The sequence below is a fragment of the Poecilia reticulata genome, linkage group LG5, assembly GCF_000633615.1.
Source record: "Poecilia reticulata strain Guanapo linkage group LG5, Guppy_female_1.0+MT, whole genome shotgun sequence".
Classification (NCBI taxonomy): Eukaryota; Metazoa; Chordata; class Actinopteri; order Cyprinodontiformes; family Poeciliidae; genus Poecilia; species Poecilia reticulata.
In genome coordinates, this window is record NC_024335.1 from 10767261 (window position 1) to 10780122 (window position 12862).

General features: G+C 39.0%; 1 protein-coding gene across 5 annotated transcripts; it reads right to left on the reverse strand.

Moving 5' to 3' along the window:
• Positions 1-284: 284 nt before the first annotated feature.
• On the reverse strand, positions 285-12399 carry ncoa5 (nuclear receptor coactivator 5). 5 transcript variants are annotated; one of them, XM_017304787.1, is made up of 12 exons: positions 12263-12398; positions 11255-11309; positions 9445-9714; positions 9158-9265; positions 7462-7525; positions 5809-6012; positions 5613-5734; positions 5205-5337; positions 4862-5064; positions 4555-4759; positions 3713-3804; positions 285-3595 (listed from the first exon to the last, which is right to left on the reverse strand). In XM_017304787.1, exons 3-12 carry the CDS (start codon positions 9611-9613, stop codon positions 3051-3053), a joined length of 1845 nt encoding a protein of 614 aa, XP_017160276.1. In that variant the 5' UTR covers positions 9614-9714; positions 11255-11309; positions 12263-12398; the 3' UTR covers positions 285-3050. The 5 variants fall into 5 exon arrangements, with proteins under 5 accessions (XP_017160276.1, XP_017160277.1, XP_008407156.1 ...); XM_017304788.1 differs by having other exon boundaries at positions 5613-5731; positions 9445-11309; positions 12263-12399; XM_008408934.2 differs by having other exon boundaries at positions 4862-5061; positions 9445-11309.
• Positions 12400-12862: the final 463 nt, after the last annotated feature.

Consider the following 12862-nt stretch of genomic DNA (forward strand, 5'->3'; position numbering starts at 1 on the left):
AGATTTTGCTTGTTTGCTTGCTTTACATCAGCACCAGCTCTGTCATAATTCCACTTTTATCAGCAGGACTTTTGGGTTTTAAACCTGAATGTGGCTGAGACACCAGATCAGTTTACAGCCCTCTATGTCTGCGGCATTGGAAAGCTCTATGAGAATGTGCTCTGCAGACTAGCTCAGAGTGACCTCTGGTGGCAAGAGAGTGCACTACATGCTGATAATATTTATTCCCATCCAGACTCACTAAGTTCAGCATTTTATTGGACGTTTTAGCATGCACACATTCGTTTTTTTTTTTAAATTCAGACAATTCATTTTAAAGAAAATAATAGCTGTTAAATTTATTGTGCTTGTCACTCAATCTGTGAGGTGAGTCCTCCCAGAATCCCCCCTCCCTCTTCATCACAACACCCCTGTTATCCACCATCCCAGCCACAAAAATCCACCCCAGCATTGTATTTTAAATGTGACTGCAGTATAATTCTGAAAAATTATCAAAGAATAGAAAACTCGCGCTTCCAATTCTGGTACTGGCTCTGCTTGGACTTTAATTGTTGACTAAAAAAAATAAATAAAAAAAACAGCATGTAACTACTCCCCCTGCTTTACCCATCCACAACTTTACATCATATTCATCACCTGCACAACTGTAGCATGAAGAAAAAAAAAAACACCTGCTGGTGATCACTACCCAGTCTCCATTCTTTAATGGATATTAAGGGCTCTGAAACACATCTGTTGTCAGGTGGGAGAGGAGGTTGTCCTGTTAGGGACTATCAAAGAGGAAAAAAAAAAAAAAACAAGTCCCAGATCACTGCAGAGAAGGGACATGGCTAATACTCACACCCATCAGTGGATCACAGCGGCATCAGACAAACATGTCTGATCCAAAAAAAAAAAAGATCAGAACTATCTTTTGCGTTATACTCAATCTCATCTAGTCGGACGAGGAAAAACTCAAGCTGCTGTCCAAGCAGAGCCACCTTCCAGTTATGTTGTGTTACTCAGTGCATGCATGCAACTACCCTGAACAAAGTGTGCTGAAAATATATTGGATGTTTGTGATATACAAGTATTCTGTTTGTATCAGTCAGAAACTTTGATTTCTAGTATATTTTTCTCTTTCATTAGGACTGGCCTATTGTTGTATCCAAGATGGATATTATTATAACCTATTTTCAAATGGTAGATCTATCCACGAGGTTCTCTTGTTGTGTCAGCTATTAAAAAGTAAAACAATTGCTAAAGTTTCTCTCAGTTAAGTATGAAATTGTGTTTTCCAGTGAAAAGAATAAGACAAGGGAAAATTGTGTTTTCCAGTCTCTGGAAAATGTGTAGCAACTGTTGATATTTAACTAATAACACGTTAAAATGTGCAAATACGTGAGGTAAATTTTAATACAAGCTGCTTAACGGGTGGCTCGTCTGCTGCCTGACCAAAATCGGACTTAACTGCAGGTCAGATACAAGATCTCCAAATTTATGTAACATTTTGGGAAATGTGCTTTGTTATAACTGGCACAGAATAATGGAAATGGGAACAGGTGTCTGAGCGTAGGCAGATCTAAAATGTTTTAAGGCTGCGTTCCAGTTATCTGGGAAGTAGGAACTTGGAGCTGGATTTGATGTCAGACCCGAGGTAAATTCCGATTTAAATCGGAATTTTAACATGGCGACACCCATAGACATTGTGTATGCAATAGCTCTTACAAACATCATTTCAAGCTTTACTTCCCATAAGCATCACTTTTAATTTATTCAGTTTAGAGCTGCAGACACCACATGTGACATTGATTTTAGACACATTGTTAAATGCATGTCAACCTGTTTCAACCACATCTTAGTACCGTTGATGCAAGGTTCACCTTACAATTTATAACTAGGGATAGTTGGAGTAGTTCCCAGATTCCCAGTGGGAAATCCGGAGTTCCAGTTGATTTTTCTGACTGGGAAGTCAAAATTTCTGAGTGAAGCTGGAACGCAGCATTAGCTTTCAGTACAGGCACTTTACAGTTAGGTTGTGCCCATGTTCTTTGAAGACGGCCCAAACTGCTTCCATTATCTATGCCAGCCCTACCTTAGACTGATTACAATTACCATGACATGCACATTTCCCAAAACATTCAGACCTTTAGTATCTGAAAGCTTTAAGGATTTTATTTGATTCTCCCCAACAGGAACCTTGTTACTACCCAGACTTGATAATATTTTGTATGGATGCTTGGAAAACGAAAAATGGATGTGAAATTGTTTTCAATCGGCATACACACAAAACCTGTTTAGTTTCAGATATAAAATTTGACTTGTTCATGATTTTCCTTAACACCCTCCCCAGTCCAATGGTAACGCTGTAGTGTGTCCCTTCAGTTCTGTGGGGGTGTGTGTGTGTGTGTACACGTGCACTTGTAACTGCTGGGGGCAGGGGTGGTTAATGGGCATGGGTGGGAAGGGACTACATGTAAATAAAATCAGATAGTTAGTGTTGAGGTGTTTAATTTCTGTGTCAGTGTAAGTTAAATATTCTAAACTAAAAAAAAATTATGTATTATTCTCTATTGTGACTCATGGTACATTTAAAAAAAGAAAAAGCTGTTTTATCCATATTTCAAATGCTTATCTCTCTAGCTTCTGGCGATACCTGTTCCATTTTATAGATTTGTCAGCACAAAATGCAATAAACCAATATCATTTTACTACAGAATGTGTGTTTGCAGTTTTTAATCGTGTTGTTTTGACAATAAAAACAAAACTACAGATTGACCAGCACAATGGAAAACTATAAAACAAGCTCAGGGCTGAAAAGAACCATCTCTATTACAAAGCAAAACATACTTCATAGCTCTATTGTTTGTTACACATGTTAAAAAGATTCCGTAAAACATTTCAGGCAAACTGAAAAGATAAACCATTATGTAATTTAGGCAAACCTTCCAAATTTCAACTGCACAAAATTGAGGAGAAAATCATAACGTTTACAAAACATCTCCAGGGTCTTCTAACACAAACCTATCACAGAAACAGTTGCAGTAAATGCTTCTAACCGCTCATTTGTCTCAATAATGGCGAGGATACATGGACATTGGGGGGGGACCCTGCCCCATATTGGGAGCTGACCTCTGGGGCATCGGCGGAGCAGACCCAGGGCCCACCAGGTTGTTCAGAGACGGCCCACTCTGAATGAGTGTGTCCAGAGCTTTCTGGACGCTTGGGTTGTCAAAATTGATACCTGAAGTGGCAGCGGGGGGTCTCTGAGCTGTAGACGCAGGGGGTAAGCGGGACAGTGACATGCCGTAACCCTGGGATCCACCTGAAGCCATCCCTGGCATTGGTGAACGGGATGGATTTTGGGAGGGTGAGGGACCGAGTGAGCCGTAGGAGTGTGACTGAGGGGCGCCCTGGGAAACGGCAGTGGATCCTGATATGGGGCTGGAGCCGCTATTAAACAGACTGAGGATTTTAGCCTGCAGCTCCTGCTGGTGACTCGGGTTTGCCGAGGCGCTGGAACCGGTCGACAGGTGACTTGGCTGGACGGTGCCGTGTGTAGATGGAGTGAGTCCTGCAGCTGATGGTACCACATCACGATGCTGCGCTGCAGGAGCTTAAGGTTGACAATTCGGATTTACTGTTTATTATATGTTTAGCATGAAAGAATGCACATCATTTTCAAACAATCAACTGGTAGTGATCTGAAGCAGTCGTTCAATGAGGTGGTTACCTGCCAGAGGATCTTCAGAGGTTCTTACAAGACGAGTTCTTTTATCCTTCATGTATGCAATGAGGCTGTCCAGTTCCTCTGGGGTTAAAAACCTAGATGAAAAACATCCAATGAGAACCTCGTTCTTGGACTACGTTCACACAGCAGGCAAAGACAACCCCAGCCCAATGTTTCTTGCCTCATGTGACCCATATTTGACTTTTTCACTGAAGTCTGATCTCTTCACTCTCCCTCTACTGCTAGTTCCATGTGTGTTACTAAATCAGATACATATCCAATAGGTTACAGTGTTTTTTAGACATTGTAGTCAGAGCTATAGATTCAACACTTTCGAATGACTGACAACTTGTGGTGAACTGAGGTGCTGTGAGACCAGAGGCCAGTGCCAACACTGCTTCTGTATACAAACTGGTAAGACTTGGTCAATAGAGCAGCAGGTATTTCAGCGCACCACATCTCAATCCCACCACTCATGGTTCAGCATATGTATCCAAACAAACTTCTCTACAGCAGTTCCAGGCATCACTCCACTAAAGGCCATTTCTATTTCTAACTTTTTACTTCTCATTGTGATCTTGTGACGATATTCTCAGCTCCCACTAATCTACAACTTTAAAATCAGTCCATCATCAGCAGCGACATCCATCATCACTTCCCCAAAACATTGTCCTGCTGTGTCTGTTCTTCTGCGAATGCGAGCCACTTTGGGGTTATGAACTGTTCACATAGTAGTATGAAGGTCAAAAAAATAAAATCTAGACCTGCTGTGAGAATGCAGCATTAGAAGCCACAATTTTAATGTCAGTACATCTTTTAAAGTTTGAGTGTATATTATTCGATACCTGTTCTCCGCCAGCAGCGTGATGCTGGTGAGCACTGAAATGGGATGGCTCTCTCTGTCAGGCTCCCGGAGTAACACATCATCCGCCATCTTGGCAGCCTTCCTTGCGATTTCCTCCCGTTCTTTTTCTCGGTTTTCCACTTTGTAGGTGTCATAGTTGTGGGCGACCAGCAACATTGCATCTTGCATTGGCATGTTTCGATGTTCTGGTCAAGTAAAATGCACGCAAGAATGAAAGGTATCATTCACAGAAGGGCTCCTTTTGAAGCTTACCTAACCAACAGATTCTCACGGCTGACTTAAATTACCTTGAGGTGTACCAAACAGGATGTTGACTGTGCAAGATCGGTGCACCTGATGCTGCTGAGTGATGATGATGGCGAAGGGAGTTCGGGCTCTGCCTACGTCCTCCAGAGCCTGGGTGAGAGAAACCTCCGTGTTCAGGAAGATCAGATCCACAACCATTCCCAAATCGCGGACCTTTCGCCCGACCGTCTCTGCATACTCCCTACAGTTGTTTTAGAAGCAAAAGATGCACAAAAACACACAAACACAAGCGCAATATGAAATGAAAATATCCAAGATGAGGTTAAAGATTTCCAGATTTCCAGTTTGATTCTTGATGCTGTAAAGGACAGTGTGTGAACTTACTTCTGCGCCTTGTTTACAACAATCACAGAGCAGTCAACAGGGCGGTCTGCGTCGTAGCGCCGCTGGAGTTCCTCGTAGTACTGTCGATACAGTTCATTCCGACGGCGCTCTTCTGGTCGAGCGCGGTCTTCGACTGATTGGCAAAAAGTGGGATGATGATATTAAATGCTAAATCGAGTCCAGTGACGTTTTAGACACAAGTCTCTGGATTTTATCCAGACTGTACAACTGTAGTTGTACAGTCTTTAAAAAAAAGACTGTACAACTACGGTTAAAAGTAAACGCAACCTTTTTTTTCTGTGAAACAGTGCTTTAAATGAAAATAGAGTCAACAAATGAAAACCAGGGTAAAAACATCAAAGAGAACGAAGCTGTGGAACCAGCTGATATAAGCATTGAATTACTAACCTCCAGGCTCACGACGTCCATTCCAGGGATCCAAGTACGGGTCCCTGAAGGGCTCATCCTTCCTCCTGTAATAGTCCTCTACCCCACTGCCGCTGCGGTAGAATCGGTCATAATCTTCTCTGCTGAAATGAAAGATTACATGGTTAAGCAACATCATAATGGATTTACCAGCTTGCAGCTAAGGGTCAACAGTCACCTGTAAGCAGGGTCCCGAGGGTCGCCCCTGGCGTCCTTGTCTCTGCTCCCCGAGCGGTACCGGAAATCAGGGTCACGAGAGTGGCTACCTGGCCGGGGTTCCCTAGCAGAGTCTCTTCCCTCACGGCTCTCCCGAGGTTCTCTTGCGTCACGGCCATAAATAGGTGAACGCGAGCGAGGCCGGCCCTCCTTGCCATAGATGGGCCTGAGAGAGAGGTCAAGAATTAGAGCTAGAAAAACTCAAGAGTGTGAAGTGGAAGAGCCAATAATGTTGTTGGCGGAAATTTTAATTCATATTAAACAGGCTTGGATTTTAAGATCTCAAGTGATGCGGTCACAAAAAAACAAAAAAAAAAAAATTAACTTCAGACTTCTGGTTCATCTTTATTAAAAAGCATCACTTTACTTGGAAGATTTTAGAACATTTTCTTCTCACCTTTCGGATAACATCTTTTTAATTTGCACTTGGATTAGTTTTTCAAACCAAAACCCAATTTTATAAAGACACTGAGTTATAACTGAAAGTGAGAGCAAAAACAGCTTAAATGCAATGCGTGGAGTCTTTCCATTTCTCAACGATTCCTTCGATACCAGGCCAAAAACGCAGAACCTCGGCACATCGCAACACGCTTTATTGAAGTACCGTTCACTCCAAAGTGATTGTGTTTTAGTGGACGAAAGATATAAAGGTAAATTGAGGTTAGAGTTGAGATATAAAGCATTTGAGATTGAGACAAAACCACGACCGGTTTAAACACCACAACCATTTTTCTGCCCGTCATAGCTTTCCAATACAAATCCTTTGAGATGCTCCAACTCCTGCTGTGCACTGACAGTCAGCTGGCTGAAAGAAGGTTCTGAGATTTTTCCTCCTACTGTTGTGAAATATTTCCAGTCACAATAGTCACGCAGAGACTTCATGTGGAAAGTAAGACTGCCATCCACTTGCAGCAGTTTCAGACATACAGTTGACAGAAGTGATTGTATTTACTTAAAACAAAGCGGTAAATTTAAAGTTTTGTGTTGATACCATGACGCTGCGGTGTTTCGACTCATTGTTAGGAGTTGAGAATCTCATACTGGAGATAGAGGCAAAGGTGACAAAGTTGTCTTTATTTTGTTTTATTTTCTGAATCCTTAAGATGGCTTCTTGTTCACAGGCGCAAGAAAGCAAATGAATGTTGATGTAGTCATGTTCTTCAAAGATCAATAGGACAAATGTCTTTAAATGTTAAAAAGTCGGAAATGTCAACGTCTTTAAAGAGTTTTCAAGGAGTCTGTTTAAAAGAGACTTGAGCAACGCAAACCCTACTTACAGATGTAGGACAGAAATCTATTCTAAGCGCAAGAATTTGACAAAAAAAAGAAAATCACACAAAGAACACGTCCACTGTGAGCAATATAAGAATCTTTGAGACAAGGACACTTTAAATTACACCAGATGTGTGTCTCTGTTCTTTATTTCAACTCATCAACACAAGTTAGTTTTGTGTAAAATGTTGACATGTCAACAAACCATTTCGAACTCATCCAAATGTGAGATAACGTCGAATTCAACCCTTGGGAGAAATTACAGGTGATGAAAATGTTACATACGCTGTTTACCGATAGAGAGGCGATGGTAGCTCTTCACACTCGTTTCACGTTACTTTACCTTCGAGGAGGACTCTGCTGGGATAGAGGTTTAGCTTGCCGTCGCTCCACTGCCATATTTACATCTGAAAATAAATGAATCCAAACGTTGAACACAACAGTGACATGTAGACCAGCTAATGCTGTTCACGCAAAATGAGAGGCCGCATCATTCCTTTTCCGATCCAAATGAAAACTTAGGGAGAGGATCCAAATTGGAAAACGCAAAATGGACGAACGTTCAAAGCACAGAAAACCGAGACGCCAAATCTGTTGGATGAAAGGTTCTCTCGTCTCCGCCCAAGCTACTTCCACTTGGGAATTCAGATAAAAGCTGGTATTTAAAATAAATAAAAGAATTCCATCTGATGAACTTAATTTGAAAACATTGGCAAAATACTTTTTAATAAACAGTGGTAGGCAGACTTTTGCTAATTCGCTAATAGCAGAGCTAGTTTTTTTGTTTAGCGCTTTTGTTAACTGTAAAGACATAGCTTTCCCCTAATAAAATTTTCCCACATAAATCGTTTTTTGTTTTATAAGCTGAATAAAGTTAAACATCTAAATGAAGACTGTACATGCAGCAGTGACTTTTGATGGTCTCACGTTCTTTTTTTCTCCCACCCAATAACTATTTCAATCAAGAATCATACAGAAACAAAACATGAACAGGGAACAAGATAATCACATAAATTCATTATCTATGATAATTGTAGAACATGGAAATTATAATGTGGAAATGAAATTGGTGCTTGAGGATCTTTAAAAGGCAGATATAACTTAACTGAAGTTAGTACTTTCACATTAGCTAAATGCCATGTTGATGCAGTGCTTTAGGGAAGCTAACTTTTATGATTAGTGCTTTAGAGGTAGAGGAACCAACCTCTTAGTGGTGCCTTCCACTGAATAAAACTTACATGGATAGAGCTTTCATGTAATAATCTACATGTCAGCCATTCATATAATTGTATCCTTTAAACACAAATCTATGAATGGTATTACTAAACATTAAATTGTTTGTTCTGCATATTAAAAAAAAAGTATGCAACAAAGATCAAATGCAACATTTGTTTAAACGTGCTCTATAGAACGATGTTAAATAAAAACTACTTTTTGAAAACTATTGTAGTTTTCTACACAAACTTAAAAAAATCCTCAATATGTCAGAAAACTAGGACTTTAATTAAAAAGTTTTAGTGTCCCAAACCGAATACGTTAAAATAAAAGAAACTTGTCCTTTTGACTGTAGTTTACAAATACTTCTCAGTCTTAATTACAGAGGGTCCGCTGTGTAAACTCACCAACCCTGATAACCAATTCATGAAAAAACTAATTTCAGGTAAGGTCGGTTGGAACTTTGAAGAAATATTTAAAAAACATAAGTATAACAATACTGTGGTTGCTGCCAGAGAGAAAACTGTTCATCAAATTTTTTAAAGTTATGGGTTTAGCCTGCTCTTAGTACTGGCAAACTCTGTACCTGTAATTTGATTTAAAAACAGTGGTTTTTTAATTCATATAGACAATATCATTTTAAAGTAAGATTTACATGCAAAATGTTGCATTTGGTCTTAAATGTTTTAAATATTAGCATACATGTCTGATTTTTAATATGGAGAATTTTGAACAAGTGAGTCCATCAAAAGTTTTATAATTTGTAAAACAAAACAAAATCTTACCGAGACCATTTATTCAAATGTTTGGCAGTTAAGGCTTACCTAGTTTGTACCCTTTATATATTCGGCCCTTTTGAGCTGCTCTTGCAGCTTCAGCCTCCTCAAGGCGCTCAAATTGAACAAATCCATAACCTCGAAACAAGGACACGCCTGGAAGAGGAATATTTTAAGTGGCACAAAATTGTCTGTCCACCATCCACCAAGTAATAATGTTTAAGTTAAAGGCATATTCAAAATATTTTAAACAGCTATAAAATTCAGCGGCAGCTTTTCGGACATTATCCGTCACAGGTAACAACTGGCGAGTGAACGCTTGTAGGTTTACTAACCGACTATCTTCCCGTATGGAGAGAAAAGGTCTTCCAAATCCTTGTTTGTCATGTCAGAAGTTGGCAAATTCCCAACAAAAATCCTTCTCTCCAAATCCCTTGGATCGTTACTGCTGCAGGTGCGTGAATATCGCCCTGGTGATGGGCTGCGGCTTCTTCTGCGAGACATGCTTAGATCTTGAGGTTTATCCTTTTCTGTCTTCGTGCGCCTCAAAAGCTCGAACAGGTTCGGTTTGATTGCAAACAATTGTCTTTAAACTGTCGTCAATCCTGAAACATGTCAGTGAGTAAGAAGAGAGATCAAGTTCCATAACAAAATGGGTTTTGTGGATGAAAAATTGAAGATCAAATTCACAACAAAGCAAACTGAAATGCGGATAGTTTCAAAGTTTAGAAGAATTTTTAAATGAACATTTATGCAGTAAGTTCACGGCAGTTTTCATAATTTTTTTTATTTTTTGCATTTTGTTTCTTTTGTGTCAACTAAAATGAAACAGCACTTGCATTTAAACGTGGCCGACAAGCTGGTGGTGAAAACTAGTGAACAACAAATGCGGGTCGAACAACGCAAGTCTTCAATTAAATCGCTGAAGAGACCGACTTCAAAAAGAATCTGTCTAAAGAAATACGCAAAAGCTCTCCAGAAACATTAGAGAACTTTGCTTTTTCTGAACACGGACAAAAAAAACAAACAAAAAAAACGCAATTGTGGGACAGCAGTTTAAAGCAAATCTTTAAGGAGTCATGAATGCCAAAAATATTAAAGTACCACCATTAGACTTTCATCAAAATTCTAATAATTTGACCTGCTTTGATTGGCAGACCAATTAAGGTCAAACCAAAATTATTAAATGCTCACATTATTTGATCAAATAAAAAACTGAATAGGGTTTTTCATGAATCTGATCTTGAGCATTTACTTTCAAATAAGTAAATTTGCTTGTTAAGAAAATGCAAAAAGAGAATTGGTAGTCTATTAATGACCTGCTTCCACTGAGCGGTACAACGCGGGTTGGTGTGGTTCGTTGTCCATTTCCATTATAAAACTGGACCTTACAACCGACCAGTACCGCACCATTCCTGGGCCCCCTTCATTTCTAGGTTTATAGGATGATGGTATGGTAAGGTAGAGCTACAGGCCTCACACAACACACCATTGTCTAGACTCTAGAGGACAAAAGAGTCCCTGCACTGACCCATGTTATAACACACAGTGGAAACGAGGGACTACAAGTACTGCTGTTGTATTTGAGTTATGTCATTTAACAAAAAAATATTTCCTCCATTACATTAAGCTTCCGCTATAATTTTGAGAGATACTTTTGCAGTACAACTTTTTTCTGCAAGTGGTTTATAGAGTGATCAAATTTTATGTGTTGCAATTGCTAGGAAAAAAATACAAACACGACACTTTGAGTAATCTTCTTCCCAACCCAAAAGTACATTGGTCGTTCAACCTCTTATTGAGTTCAGACAAGACGAGTGGGTTTTGTAAAAATGAAATGAAATGCTTGTTCAAAATGTCCTCTTCTCTTGAAATTGTGCGGCTGTTGCAGAAGAAAATAGGGATTCATAAAAATTAAATGACAGGCTGACGAGCGATTGAAATATTCAAAATTTGAGTGTAAAATTAAAGAATGTTTCTCAAACTCCATAAGAAAGATACTAAGTCAAATCTGAAAATAGTTCTGCAGTTAAAGAAAAAAAAAACATGCTTTTGGGTTTATGGGTTCATTACATATGCAGCACAATATAGTAAGTTGAAATGTTTTTTCAGGGTGTTTTTGTTGGGGCCCAGTTCCTTGCATACCTTTAAGTTGAACCAGGACGGATTCAGTGATCATCTAGTTTGAAGATCCAAATGTCTAGATCCAAGATAAAGAAAAAACAGTCACTTCAAATGTTTTTGTTGTCAATAACAACTTTACAAAGAACTGATAATAAACACAAAACAAACATTGCAATGTATTTGACACAAACGTGAAACTCTACCGGTTAAATAGGCGACATATTTATCAGTTAAATCCTGCTTAACAAGAAAATGTCACGCTTTACATTAAAGTGGCTTAGCCAATGAAAAGTTTAGACTGTGCTCCAATTCTTTAAAAATGCTAATCTGTTCACCTGATTGGACACCGCTGAAAGGTTACACTTTCGTTCTGAATTTTGGACATAAAACAACAACGTGGCATGAAACAAAATACTTAATGCTACTTATAACATTTACAGACATGGACAACTACTAAAAGAAAATAATATAATCGTGTAAACTATAGGCCCAATTAATGAGTTCGAAAAGAAAAACTCCAAAATCGTAAATGAAGTGACAAAATATCAATAATTTTGCAGCTATTACATATGTGCACACCGACAGATGCGAAAGGTGTAGACTTTAATTAATAAGTGTTCAGGTGGCTAATTGTGTTATATTGCTGGTAACAAGCATATAAAAAAGCGACGTTAAGTTAGCTCTGTAGCGTAGCTTAGCTTAGATATGGACTTCATTCCGTCGCGCGGCGATCACTTAGTTTGCAAATGGCGTGATACTTTCGATAGAACAGAGTATAACAGTATACTTTACAATAACAAAGCCAAACATTTTCAGTTTTCTAAAATTCCTTTCACATGTGCAATCTTCCATTGTTTCCAGATAGATTAAGGTTTGCTTCACGTAACCAGGTTAGCAATGTATGTTAGCTACTTAACAACAGCAACAATGAAATGCTAACACCAACCCCCTGTTCGCTGACATTTATCAAATACCGACTCAATGTACTTGTTGTTATTTTATTCAGGGCATAAACAACATTCGAATTACCTTCGCCGTTTGTCTTTTCTCCGTTTAGGTCGCCGTACCCCACGGAGAAGTGCTGCCTGTGGTCGTTCCTGGATGGAAGAACACAAACGACGCTGAAGTTGGCGTCCGATTCACAGCTTCCGACGTGATGTACAAGAACTGCACTTAATTAAAAGGTTATTTCGTTGCATTGAAAAGCTCTGACCTGTAATTGAATTTTAAAAGTTGTTTATATTCATAAAATTTAGCCTTGTCATCTGTGAATCCTTTATTCAATTTCTGAAATAAAAAAAATGGGTCGATCTATGGTTTTTTGGCCTTTAAGGGATCCCGTTCGAAAGCTATAACCTCTAACCTGGACAGAATTATTCTGCAACGAAGACGGATAGGAAACACGGTTTATTTAATCTGTTTTTGAAACTCAGTAAACTGAATTTAGGAATTTTGGTATCACAGATTTAGCTAAAATATGACATTACTCAGATATCTCAAACATGGTCAAATTTATTATACATTATAGAAAACACGATTTTAATTAGTAAAACTTCAATTATATTTGTAAAAAAACTCTTGAAAAATGTTAATGGGCGAGAGGAAGATGAATTAAAACAGAGGTATGAG

What these genes read in the sequence shown, in the direction of transcription:
- ncoa5 (XM_017304787.1), bottom strand. Translation starts at nt 9,613, where the DNA reads ATGTCTCGCAGAAGAAGCCGCAGCCCATCACCAGGGCGATATTCACGC. An exon ending in GTTGTAAACAAGGCGCAGAA is followed by an intron (nt 5,065 to 5,204) that starts GTAAGTTCACAC and finishes CTAAAACAACTG; the next exon opens with TAGGGAGTATGCAGAGACGG. An exon ending in CCTGTTTGGTACACCTCAAG is followed by an intron (nt 4,760 to 4,861) that starts GTAATTTAAGTC and finishes TTACTTGACCAG; the next exon opens with AACATCGAAACATGCCAATG.